The sequence below is a fragment of the Notothenia rossii genome, assembly GCF_949606895.1.
Source record: "Notothenia rossii genome assembly, chromosome: 2".
Classification (NCBI taxonomy): Eukaryota; Metazoa; Chordata; class Actinopteri; order Perciformes; family Nototheniidae; genus Notothenia; species Notothenia rossii.
The window spans coordinates 49,240,657-49,254,747 of record NC_136904.1 but is presented as its reverse complement, the minus strand read 5'-3'; the positions used below and the strand labels follow the sequence as shown (position 1 = coordinate 49,254,747).

At 42.4% G+C, this 14,091-nt stretch overlaps 1 protein-coding gene across 1 annotated transcript; it reads left to right on the top strand.

Annotated features, from left to right (window-relative positions):
* Positions 1 to 4,706: 4,706 nt before the first annotated feature.
* LOC307030374 (uncharacterized protein) lies at positions 4,707 to 6,741 on the top strand. The gene is made up of 3 exons (XM_079666749.1): positions 4,707 to 4,717; positions 5,445 to 5,524; positions 5,636 to 6,741. Exons 2-3 carry the CDS (start codon positions 5,472 to 5,474, stop codon positions 6,588 to 6,590), a joined length of 1,008 nt encoding a protein of 335 aa, XP_079522875.1. The 5' UTR covers positions 4,707 to 4,717; positions 5,445 to 5,471; the 3' UTR covers positions 6,591 to 6,741.
* Positions 6,742 to 14,091: the final 7,350 nt, after the last annotated feature.

Sequence of the window (14,091 nt, the reverse complement as noted above, 5' to 3'; positions counted from 1 at the left end):
TCAATTATAGTAGAGATAGTGTAAATATTTATAAGTCTAGGCCTATATATATTAAATACAATAGAGCTAGAGCTCACTATAATGAAATCTATAACATTATGAAATGACAAGGTGTGCAATATATTTTTCTTTTTGTTACTTTCTTTTATTTAATTCAAGTTCCAAGCACAAGAAGTTTGAATGTATTGAGTGGACAAAGAAGAAGCTTTATCAAAAATACGAAAAGGATTAGGCCTCAAGGAATAGCTTTCGGCTCAGCCATTTTCAGTCGAACACTATTAACATGTAAGCCAAACATTGCTTAAGATTGCTACTAAATGCAACGTAGGCCAAAAATAGGAGCCCTGCTATTTGCCAAACAACGCCTAGAACATAGGCTACCAAACAAAGTCTGGTCAAATCTAAATACAAAAAAGTCCTTTTAGGAAATACTTCACAAAACAAATGAAGCTCCACTATATTTAACACACACATTGGAATATTGAAAATAAAAAAATAAACAGGAAACCTGTTACTGCCAAAACAGAGGTAGAATATAGCCAATTAATGCTCGTAAAATACATTTAAGTATGAAAGCCCTTAAAGCCTTGACCTATAGCCTACTTATTTTTCTATGGTGGGGGGCTGGCCTATTCCACTACCGCCTTGACTGAAATGACGGTTGAAGCGCATCAGGAGAAGGCGTTGAAAGCGTCCATCACCGAGACGGTTGCGTTTTGGGGTGAGCACAAGATTTCCAAGACTGAAACATCTTTCTACTGGTGCACTGGATGGCGTTGGGGCATTACAGCGGAGTGCGATTTTTTTAATTCTTGGAAACTGGTGCAGACTTTCCATCGTAGGGGCAGAATTGAAATAAGACATTACCTCTGTTTCCACAGACATGGGCGCATCAGCTGTGGTAACGGGCTGTAAGTCAAAGGCAAAAAAATCCTCCTCGCTGGAGGCAACAGCAGCAGGTTGAGGGACATCGGGCATGAGGGCTGCAGGCTCTTGTGTTGTTAGGGAACGACACTCTGACATGAGGAGTATCTTGATATAGTCTCTTCTGGCTTCTTCTTTTACCCAACGCAGCTTAAACTTAGGCAGTGAGACAGCGGCAAGGAGCGCTTCCTTGGAGTCAATTATTGCGGCAAATCGAGTTTTGATTGCTCCCACAATAACTTCAGGCAGCCCAGTGGTCATTGCTGATAGGCCAGTTTTCATTGCTAAGATTTTTACCATGAGAACTTCTAGTGTTGGTTGAAGCGTTCCATAAAAACAAGTGTCCTCACCCTGTAAGATATCCAGTGCAACTGTGAAAGGCTTCATAATGGAACAGTATTCCTTGAGAAATTGGTATTCCCTGTCGTTCATACATTTCATTTGAAATTGTGTGCAGATATTATTGATGTCAGTGAGAGGAATTTCTGTGATCCGAGAATAGGCGTCAAAGTATGAGTTCCACCTTGTTACTGTGGGAACAATCAACTTTCTACCACTGACCTTTTCCAGGAACTCTGATGCAACTGTGGAGCGGCTGGCCTTCGTCCACAACGCTGAACATTTGGCTGTAGCACTACGATACACAGCTCTAGATTCTACGTTAGATGACAGCCATTTATCAACCTCATTGTTCGCAATTAGATTAAGTGTATGGGTTGCGCATCTATGATGGGGAGGCAGTACACATAGCCCGTCCCGGGCATTATTATCTTTGGCGGCGGCAAGCACACTGTGAAGGTCTGTAAAGTCTGCCTCACCATCGCCATCCACCTCATCTTCCTCCTCATCGGACTCCACTCGCCGCTGCTGATGCTCCTTGAACGGCTTCACAAAGTTACTCCCGTTGTCCGTCACACGTGCAGTCACTTTATCGTTGGTAAGTCCATATTGAGAGAAAATGTACTCCAGCTCTGCTGCTATTGCGTCGTACGTGTGTCGAGCCCTAAATCTTCTACAAGCGACCGCAGCCTTCTTTCGTTTCAAGGTATCTGCATCGATCCAATGCACAGTCACCCCCAATAAACTTTTGTTGTTAGCACTCCATATGTCTGCCGTTGTTGACACATAATCCTGGGCATCGATAGTTTTCCTCAGCTCCTTTTCCATGAGAGCATATTCTTTATCCAACTCTTTGGCAAATGTCTTTCTATCTGGCAACACTTGCTGAAAATTAAGAAGATAGAGATATTAAAGTCATGCTAGATAATAAACTAATGCTCCATTTATAACTGGGCTAAATAATATTTGGATACCGGTAATATTACTGTAATGATAGGTGCTTATGTATAGGCAATGCATCTTTTTACCACCAGGCAGCAGTATAACATTTAAGCTAACCATGTACAAAGCGATTGGAATAAGATGCGAGTCAAGACACACGCATGCACACACGCACACACACACACGCACGCACGCACGCACGCACGCGCGCACACACACACACACACACACACACACACACACACACACACAAAATAACAACATTACAATTACGTCGCTGGTCGCTAACACGTCGCTTGTCATTGGTGGTGTTGACAGGGATTTTGCTGACAAGTTTTCTAAATGCCGGCGACTCCACAGTTGACAGAGATTGCATGTCTTCCACAACATACTCTGCCACGAGTCTCTTAACTTCTCGGGGTTCCAGAATCATAGAAGACCGAGAGAATGTTAACTTGTGTTGCTTCGGCGGGCCTGCACTCACGTCTTCTGTATGTTTTCTTTTCTCCGAGCCGGCAGATCTCTCGACTAACTTAGTGTTAGCGTGGCACCGGTCCAGGTGTTTCTTTAAGTTGCTAGTGCTATTTCTTGATGTAGACAATTCCTTTGCTGCCGACGAACATAGATTGCACTTGACTATTATGTTTTTATCTTTTTTCTCTAATGAACTGATAATAATGTGAGAACACCCATCGCTCAAAAGTTCCTCCCGCCATCTTAACCCAATAGTAAACAATGCATCAGGTTTATTAATCTACCCGCACATTTTTTCTCTGGTGTCGGAATGTCTCGCGATATTTGTGAATTCTTAAAAAACAAAACACCATTTAATTTCGGGTTAAAATGTGTTGTGTAACTGCGTTACTGAGAATTGTAACGGGTAATATATTACCCAAATTTCATTAGTAATGCGTTACATTACTTCGCTACAGCAAAAAGATAAAAAAAATATATTGCTGTAACTCCGTTACTTTTGTAACGCGTTACACCCAACACTGGTTACAGGTGAAGTAAAGAAAATAAAAGAGAAAAAGGTCAGTAACAACACTTTAAAGTAACAACACTGAATAATTAGATCTTTTAATAATTTTCTCTCAGTAATCACTCAACTACTGTCTTTCCAACAAACAGATTGACTCACTCTCACTATCATCACAATGAAACACGTCCAGAAGAATGTCATGCAAAGCTGCCTGTCTGCCTGCCTTCCTTCGACTCTTTCTGAACTGCCTGATATTTTAATGTTCAATGTTAACCATTTGTGCAGATAGCATGAAGTAGAAAAGATCCCCGATAGTAATGTGGCGTTAGCCTACCTCCCGCCCCCTCACATGTCGATAGGCTACTCTTCAAATTTTTCACAAAATACTTACCATCATGACTACTCTTACTGTTTAACATTTTGGTTTACTTCATGTTAAGGCTAATACAAATGACAAGGCTAAGTAATGTAATGTAATGCTAACTAACGTGCTCGCTACTAGCTATGTAGCTAACTTGACTATGTTCCATGCAAAACATGTATATTACCTGATATGTTTGGTCCTGGTCCTTTCACCAGACGGGAAGCAATAGAACGAGCAAGTGGTATGATCACTTTTGTGATTACAACCTGGTACAAAGCACACAGGCATCTTGTAAAAGTGGATTTATTAGAGCAATCTCTTATATTTATTGGAGGGAATAAATCAGTTATGAGATCTTCTTCTTCTTCTTCTTCTTTGCTTTAATAGGCTAGTTGCACAAGATGGCGTCTATCAACTTCCGGCGGGCTGGGTGTGCGCACTAGGGGTTTCACCAACTAATCGACTAGTCGACTAGTCGACTACCTTTACCACTAGTCGGCGCTGTAGGACCTAGTCGACTAGTCGTGGAAAAAAATGGAGGTAAACGAGGTGCTGCAAAATGCTACAAAACACGTCCGACATTCTTATGTATGGCAGTACTTCAACGAAGATGTAACCAACTCCACAGTGAAGTGTCAGTTGTGTACAGCTGTACTGAAGTACAATACAAATGCATCTGCTATGCGCAACCATCTGAAGATGAAACACCCGCTGCCGACAGCTAGCACTAGCAGTAATGCTAGCACCAGTGAGCAACCGACCGGCGTCAGCACTGAACAGAGGCAAACGAACAGCAAGAAAACACGGGTCAACAGTGATCCGGATGATGAGCTACGGGATTACTGCCAGCGGACACCGCATATCCCCACAATGGATAATCCACTGGAGTGGTGGGCAGAAAACGTGCACCGCTTTCGAGGAGCTACCTGGCTATTCCAGCCACAAGCACCCCGAGTGAGAGGGTTTTTTCCCTGGCAGGCAACACTGTCACCCGAAAGCGGTCAAGCCTCCTTCCCTCACATGTCGATGCGTTGGTGTTCAAACCAAAAATATGGAAAGGTGGACGTTATCGTGGAGGACAGCGAATAAAGTGTTGCGCAATGCACTGTTGCGCACTGGATTTACGTGGCATTTATGTAAACAAGAGTTTTTTGCTGTCGATTTTGGTGAGTCCAGTGTTTGTTATTTACTCAGCCATGTAACACAAATTAAAATGCAGTGTTTAATGTTACTGTATGAGTTCCAATAGAAAATACAGTTGTAAACCTCTCTTTGTGTGTCTCTATTATGACGTAACGACTAGTCGACTACTATTTTGAAAAACTAGTCGACTAGTAAATATTGGTAGTTGTGAAACCCCTAGTGCGCACCAGTACTTCCGGTCTGCGGTGTTGTGGAGTTTGAGCGGGTGGTTAGCGATACATACAATAGATAGCGAGAGAGAGATAGATCGATTAATAGATAGATAGATAGATAGAGAGATAGATAGAGAGAGAGAGATAGATAGATAGAGAGAGAGAGAGAGAGAGATAGATACATAGCAAGATACATAGCATACAGATAGCGATATATAGTTAGCATAGATTGATAGAGAGATAGAGAGATAGATAAATAGATAGATAGATAGCTGGAACAGCACTCTGCAACCACAATGTTGCACTGCTGTTCCAGACCGCACAATACTCTACACTCAACCTGGCTGCTGTACCCCCTGTCCTCAGCTGCACTGAAACCGAGCAGCAATGGCACAAGCCAAGAACCATGGTAAGTACAGTATGTGTTCACAACCAATCCACGGTTTAATGAGTATTTCCTTTTTGCCAAGAACTGATTTAGTATGTTGCATCAATGACCATTTCAATTAATTTGATAATTCTTTTTTGTAATTAATAGGGTGTGAAACCAGGCAGAGTGAGTGACATGGTGTTCATTTCCACTAAGCCAAAGCAGTTTACAGCTGCTGATGGCGTAAGGTAATATCTATTGTCCTAAGTAATTGTATGTAGCCTGCTACAACTTTGTGATTGTTGTTTGAGTGTAGAATTGTTCTTAAAGTCCAAATTATCATATAAACTTGTTCAAAGGAGTACATGTTACAAGGCCGTACGGGGGGAGCTGCCAGATCCAGATGTCCTCAAAGTCTGCGAGGCATATAAGGACTTCTCAGCAGACATCGCACCACTGATCACAACCATGGCTATAAGTGTAGACGTGCCACTGGTTAACTCCACCTTTGGAAAAGTTCAGGAAGGTAGCCCCATCTCATTCCAGCATCCACTACCTCTTAGCCGGGTTATAGTGCGTCACCCAGATGCCCCTCCACCACCACCTCTACCTGTGGATGGCTATAGGCTGGAGCCTACCACCTGTGAGATTGTGTGCAGTCACCAACAGCACCTCCATCTACTGTCACTTGCGACAACATTGCCCATGGCAAGGAAAATCGAGGTGGCCACAAGGGAGCAGAGCGACAGTGTGGAATGGCACCGTGTTAGGAGGCCAAGAATAACTTCTTCCCGTTTCAGGGAAGTATGCCATGTTCGAGGTCAGAATTCGGCTGAAAACTTGGCACAACGGATTCGGAAGGGAGTGGCGCAAACTGCATCAATGAAGAGGGGACTGGCACTGGAACCGGTTGCCATCCAGGAATACTGCCGGATTAAAAACACAAATTACTGGCCGTGTGGGTTTGTCATTCACCCAGATGCCCCCTGGTTAGGGTCATCTCCTGACGGTCTGGTGTTTGACCCAACTGAGAGCCCACCTGTTGGACTTGTTGAAATCAAATGCCCAAATGCAAAAAGTTATGTGGACTGTAGCTACTTAAAAATGCAAAGTGGCACATTAAAACTGAAGCAGTCGCACAGCTACTATTGGCAGGTGCAAGGCCAGCTCCTACTCACAGGGATGGAGTGGTGCGATTTTGTTGTTTTTGCGGAGGATGATATCCTGATACAGCGTATCTTCAGAGACTATGAGGTGGCTAAAACCATTAGGGAGAAGGGAGATCATTTTTATTTTTATTTGTACATGGACTGATATGCACTATTGTGTACCACACTACAGCATACTACATTACTGATCTAACATGAATATTTTCCATTGATCTATTCATCTGTTACATAAACTAGCATTACTTAAATATGCAGAGAATAATTGAAATGTTTAAATATGTATTTGTTTTCTCCGATATAACATCAACCTCTGTTTTGTAAAAGTTTATTAAATGAATCTGTAAAATGTTATCATATTGTTGATTTATTATATAATGTATTGTCCTATGTTATTTTTGTGTGCATTTGTTTTGAGGTTATAATTCATTAGTACCGAAACCTAGTATGGTATAACTGCTTTTTGCAATGACCACAATGAAATACACAATTGGTTTGGGAGCAAGAAATCTTTTAATCATTGCGAGCCGATTCTTTTGAAAATGAAAAAATGGAAAATGAGCCAAACGCAGTAGCATTTGGATGCACTAACCTGGATTTTCAAGGCTTCGTTCTCGTCGGCCACCTGATTTGCCATCACTGCCGTCGCTGCATTTACAGAGTAGTCATGATCCGGCGGCGCAACTGTTTCCACCTCGTACTCAGCTGTCAAGTCCGGGGTGGGACTCTCTGCCCTCGGCCGACGCTCCCAAACATTACGTCTTGGTGTAGGTAGCTCGTAGTTATTCCAAGCAAAGACAACATGTGTAGCTCCTTTCTTTACTCTGTTCAGTCCTGTGACCAATAAGTCTCCTGGTCGAAAATGCCTACTACACACACGGGTATTTTTTGTGTAGCTGAAATTGTCCCTACGGACCTTGATCAGCCACTGAGCCTTTAACTCAGCATCAATGGGAAATGCATGTAAACTTATCTCCCGATTATAACGGGACGAATGTGTACAAAGGGGCACACAGCAATGTAGTGCCGACTTTCTTAACCGCTGGAAGGCCAATCGCTTTTATTTACCGCTCATCATCTATGCTAACTCTATCGCTATCTGTATGCTATTTATCTTGCTATCTATCTATCTATCTCTCTCTATCTATCCTAACTATATATCGCTATCTGTATGCTATGTATCTTGCTATCTGTCTATCTATCTCTCTCTCTCTCTCTCTCTCTCTCTCTCTCTCTCTCTCTCTCTCTCTCTCTCTATCTATTTATCGATCTATCTCTCTCTCTCTATTTATTGTATGTATCGCTAACCACCCGCTCAAACTCCACAACACCGCCGACCGGAAGTACTGGTGCGCACACCCAGCCACCGGAAGTTGATAGACGCCATCTTGTGCACAGAGCCTATTGCGAGTCGCAACCACCAGTCTTGGAGCATTATCGCCTATGACATCACTTACGCGACCCAGAATGCGATTTGTAGTCTTTCTAGTTGCGTATTTTTCATAGTCTTATATTTCAACAGTTTTACGACAAACTGTGACTTTTTTTTTACATGGAAATGATTGTTTAAGATTGACAAACATCATATGTGTCATTCGTGGCACAATTCAAACAGGATCAAAAGATAACTTTTCTCTCTCCATTGACTTCAATGTATAATTTACCGCTTCCGGGGTCCCATGGAGGCTCCCGGAAGGGGATGGACTTCGCCTCTCTATTTGGTGTGTCCCGCACCGTCAGCCGTGACACGCCGGGCCCTGACACACCAGGCCGATTTCGGCCGTTTTCGTTAGTCGGAAGACGAAGCGTGTCCTGTCGCCCAAACTCAATTTGGTGTGTCCCGCACCGTCGGCCGTGAAACGCCTTATTTGGACTGCCTGACCCGATGCATGGCTGATTCAACATGTTGAATCAGCCATGCATCGGCTCAGGCAGTCGGACCAAGCAATCACTCTGATTGGCTGTTCAGCTAGCGAATCAGTGCATGAGAAGCGAAACGGAAGTGAGGGACGTAAACAAACGATTAAAGAAGGCACACACAGACTGCATTTTCATCTCATCATGGCGATCTGGAATGACGGAAACGAAGACCTGCTCATCACCTTGATCCAGGAGAGGCCAGCTCTGTACGACATCACAGAGAAAAGGTACTCGAACCGAGTAGTTAAAACCGGACTCTGGCGAGGGATGGTTTCTCGGGTAAGATTATCTTTTTCGTCAATTGAGCTCTTTAGCAGATACTGTTGGCTTTTTATTGTTTGCTAGCGTACAGTGACGTTAATGTGAAATGTAATTTGTTATTTCAACCTTGTGTTTTGTTGTTATCTTGTTGCTAGCTGTTGCTAGCTGTGCAGTTTGGCACTGCATATAGATATGAATTGGACATGCTAACTAGCCACAATAATACATCGTTTATTTGTGTGCTTCAGAGAAAGAGCTGAGGAACAAGTGGGATTCTCTGCGAACCCAGTACACCCGGTACAGGAAACTTGCCCCTTCAGGTAGTTGTGGAGCACAAAGGACTGGCAGACAGCACCGGATCCTGACCAGGCTGCAGTTTTTAGAGCCCTACACAAGAAGGAAGGAGAGTACTTCGAACCTCACCATCACGGTAACTATTTTATTTGTTGAGTACAAATTTGTGTTTCTTGCTTCTTTCATTTACAAAAACATTATTTTCATTCATTTGGTGGTTACAGTGGTAAATATAACAATAACAGAATAATATATATATTATTGTATTATAATTATTGATGTGCTCACCTTAATGTTGCAGCTGATAAAGGAGGAGCTAATTTAAGTTACATGATAACTTCTGGGTAGCTTATGAAATTCACCATGGGATCAATAACGCTTTTATCTTAACCTATAATAATAAATGATAAAATATGTCTGTATTATATTTTGTAGTATTCTGAATCTTCTAGAAGTATGTCTTTAGCATCTGAATAGAGCCATCACAATGTGTCTACAATGTACCCTTGACCACACCCCAAACTAATGGCACACACATTTCAGGGTATTGTTTTGTTATGAATGCTTAGTAAACAGTTTTAAGAAGCCATGGTATTAAATCCAACTAACTGTGAATTTATTTAAAAAAAATTAAGGAACGTCCGGTGGCTGCAGAATCAACCCCCGGTGGCACCAGCAGTGAAACCTCGACCAGCACCACCGAGGAGTCCTTCCACTTTGATGCTGAAATCTGCATTCCCCTGGCAGAATCCACCATCTGCACCACACCGGCACCGCTCGGAGAGAGGCCAAGCACACTCAGCACTCGAAGGACTCCGGCGAAGCGCAGGATGATGATACTAAATGAGATACTGTCTACCGCTGTTCATTGTTCAAGATTTAAATGTAAATGTGCAAGCCGGTTTTCTGCCCCTCTATTCACATGTAGCCTTTCATACGTGATGGTGTCTTCATTCTCAAACTGTTGTGGAGCAGAACTATAAAGTTGCAGGATTAGTCTCAAGTACCTCAATATAATTATAGTATGTCTGCACTTTAAGTGCTCATTTCATCATTCATTCATGTATTTTATATTCTACTAAAACTGAATCAAACCATAAACAAGGGGGCCTGTTGGGATTAGTATATATATATATATATATATATATATATATATATATATATATATCTGAATTATTTTATCCCACTTTATGCTTTGCTCTTGCTGCTAGTTTTACACTGATTTTATATCTTATTTCTTACTGATATAAAGCATTTTGAATTGCAATCCCCTGTATGAAAGGTGCTATACAAATAAAGTTATTATTATTCAGATGGATGTTTCTGCCCCTCTGTTCATTCTCCCATTATCCTCCTCAATCTGTCTACAAGTATTTTAATGTTGTAGCTGTTACTATAACCAATACTAATGCTAGGGCTGCAACTGACAGTTATGTAGGCACATTGTTATTGTTTATTATCGCTGTGTGATTAAAAGAATAAACACAAATAGCACGATAGGCAATGCAAAACTTTATTTCGTACCTTCATACACACAACATTAGAATGAACTTTTATCAACGCCTACATGATGATAACCTGTCAACATGACAGGAAAATCCACATGACATTAATACAGAGCGGTAGTGATGGCAGTTTGACACTGAAGCTTCGAACGGAGCTTCAACCCTGGACTTCCTATTCCATAGAAGCCGTGCTTCGAAGCTTGCTTCAAAACACGTGACATGTGACGTCCGAAGCAGCAACTGCTTCAAATCACGTGACATGTGACGTCCGAACCAGCAACTGCTTCATTTCCTGAATGAATCAACTCACTGGTTCGCCGTCCAATCAGGTGATTCAATGCACTGCGTCGTCTCGATTCTGACAGGTGACAGGTTGAAACAGTTTCAAATGTGAGCGCTTCAACACTTTATAACCGCTCTAAACAATGCGCAATGTGTGGGTTGTTGTTGTCGTAGTTTGCATTGTTGCTGTTGAGTTGTTGTTGGCATTGCATTTGAATTGGATCATAGAGCAAGCCAGGAAGAAAAATAGGTCGTTCTGGCTCGTGAAACACTTCGAAATGTGGAGAAGTTGTGAACAAAAAGACAATGAGTAATATAAAAACACTTCCATGGTCTAAGGCAGGCATCCTCAAAGTCCGGACTCTGGTCCGGATCCGGACCGAACCACAACTGTCTCTGGACTCTGAGCAAATTATACTTTTCATATGCGAGACATCGCCGCAACGCAACGAGTCAAAATGTTCCGCTATGTCCAACAACAAACAGCGCTCTGCATGTCCGACTGTTCCACTGTCTGTGTGTGTCTGTCAACGCATTGGTCCAATCAGATTCAGCATCCCGTCAGCGTTTTTTTCCCCCACCAACAGTCTGCGAATCAGAGGCACAGTAGGGCGGGTCTTCGCGGAATGCTGGTGGGAAAAATGCGTGTGTTTAAAAAAAAAAAGTCAGAGCGAGAGTTAACAGCTCATCTAGTTGCATCTGTACTGTAGTTAGTAGCCTAGTCTCACCTACTGGGGTGGCATGGGGGGGCAACTGCTACCCTCAAAATAGGCCTTGCCACCCCAGCTGCCACCCCAGTTGCCAGCTTTGTTTTGAAAGAAAATGTGTGGCTCATCGGATATTTATGAGAGAAAGTCTCTAATGTCAGAGTACAAGTGAATGCAGCACAAGACGCACACCTTGTAACCCCTCCCCCGGCCCTGGCGCGAGCGTGGAAATATGATAGGCGGCGATTTCATTTGAACGGTACGGCGCAAAACGAGAAGCATTCGGACCCAAGTACTGACGGAATGAGGTATTTGCAGTCTGCAATGACAGAGAAGAGCCTGTCAGGTTGGCTGTACTCAGCATTGAATCAAAACACACTAAAGCTGTTGATCTTAATCAGTTTGTGAGGCGTTTTGCTGAACAACATGGTAATCGCCGAATTCAGCTGTAATAGACATGTCAACTTGATGCTCTGCTCACGGATGAGCATACAAAACTGTTAAGATGATGACCTTACGTTTGAACATATATGTTTTTCTTTGTGGGGGTCTGCCCCCAAAAAACTGTTTTAAGTCCTGAGAAAGTCAAATAAGACGGTGTGTAAAACGACACTGCCCAGCCAAAAGAAAGTAACCACTTTGATTTAACTAGGCCAGTAGGTAAGGGCTTTCCACTGGATCATAACTGAAGTATAAAATAATGCATGACTGAAGTGATGGAGACCATGTGTGAAGGCAAACTAAAAGAGGAAATAACAGGTCAAATCAAGCAAATCCCCCTCTCAGATTCCACAGCAACCATAAGAACATAAATACTGGCTGGTGATTTGATGAATCAGCTTTGTGATGGAATACAAAAAGCACAGTGCATTTCCTTAGCTGTGGATGAGTCCACTGACTCAGTTGCTGGTGTTAGTGAGTTTTTATGATGAGGCAAAGGGGCAGTTTGTTGAAGATGTTGGGCCTGACGAACCTCAGTGGACACACAAGGGGGCAAGACATTTATAAAGCAATAATGGGGATGCTGAATGAAAGAGGGTGCAGCTGCCTTTATTCATAACTGCACTGCGACTCTGAGGGATCGAGCACAGACACAATAAACATGAAAACTGCTGCATACAGATTACTTTTGTTTTTGCAACCTCGTGTTAAGAATCTTGTTGTAATTGTTTAAAGGTTTGAATGACCATAATAAACGGACCTTTGTCTTATTGAAAAAAAAATGTTGGACCTTTAAGATTTGTCTTTGAGTACCCCTGGTCTAAGGAATTGATAGCCCAGTGGATAGAGCAGGGGGCTAGGATGCGGCGATATCCTCCGCGCAGCTGGTTCAAGCTCGGAATAGTTACATTTGTAATCATTGCTTTTCAATTTTAATACTTTCATAACTGATAAAAGGCCCTCTCCGTCCAAAAAAATGTCAAGCACTCTCTAGTCTCTTCTCAATAACCCAATACACACTATTATCAATCTTTAATAGCAAATAGAACATGATATTCAGTCTTAGTGTGTGTATCGAATATTTTTCAAGGCAAAGATGCGTTAAACCCACTGCAGCCTTGCACTTCGCCAGGAGAGGTCGCTGTAACTGAAGCTTCGATGAAATGAACCTATTTCCGACACAATTGTCCAAGTGGTTCGACGCTTCATTCAAAGCTTCATTTTGCCATCACTACAGAGCGGGCAGAACCCAAATCTAGCTCCAGTGCCGCACGAAAAATGTTTTCGATGGACGAGAGTGAAAATGGAACGCACACGCCTGTTTATATAACGCAGTCTGTTCTTCTTCTGTCTTCCGGTTGTTGCCTCTTTTGAATGACGAATACACACTACCGCCGCCTGCTGGCAAGGAGAGTTATTGCCACTCACGCACTGAAGTCTTTGCGGTGTGTTCCCGTGCGACACATGGCCAAGATGCAGGAGAACACGGCGACGCAACAGTCGGCGAGTCCTCTGGTGACTGCTTGGTGTGTCAGGGCCAAGGCGAGCCTCCAGAAGCTCCAGGTTGCTTATAATGATAGTTTGCGTATACTGCTTAGAAAACCAAGGTGGTGCAGTGCAAGTGAAATGTTTTGTAATGCACGAGTCAACACGTTCCATGCTCTCTTGAGAAACCTAATGTACAAATTCATCTGTCGATTGAATGTTTTTCATAACTCTGTCATTATGCTGCTTTCAAATCCGTGTCTCAGTGCTGTACTATACCAGTCACCTCTGTGGAAACATTGGTACCACTGCCTTTTTTTATTTATATTTGAGTGTTTTATGTCTTTTAAAAATGGACCTTGAGTCTCTTCAATAAAGCTGATGATGTAAACTACTAGTTCAGATAAACCAGTAGTGATTGACTGACGCCAGAGGCTGCCATCTTTCACTACAAATTAAGTGCTTTTACTTCTTGCTAACAAACCATGCCATGGTTTATCACATGTCCAAATGTAATAGCCCAAAAGAGCCACAAAAGGATCGACATAAGTAAGCCTGCTACTAAAGTTTCTCTTCATTATAAATTCATCTGCCCATTAATATCTGACATGTGTTTAAATGCACGAAAGATTCCTTTAATTGATTATCAAAGTATTAGGCAATTATTTTTCTGTTGATCAACACATCTACAACTTTACCAGCTGAAACATTAAAATTCAGATTAACATCGATAGGTATAATTGAATACATCATA

Bases quoted from the DNA above. Each gene is read 5' to 3' on its own strand.
- LOC307030374 (XM_079666749.1), top strand. From the start codon at position 5,472: ATGGTGTTCATTTCCACTAAGCCAAAGCAGTTTACAGCTGCTGATGGC. The intron at 5,525-5,635 runs GTAATATCTATT...ACTTGTTCAAAG, and splicing joins ACAGCTGCTGATGGCGTAAG to GAGTACATGTTACAAGGCCG.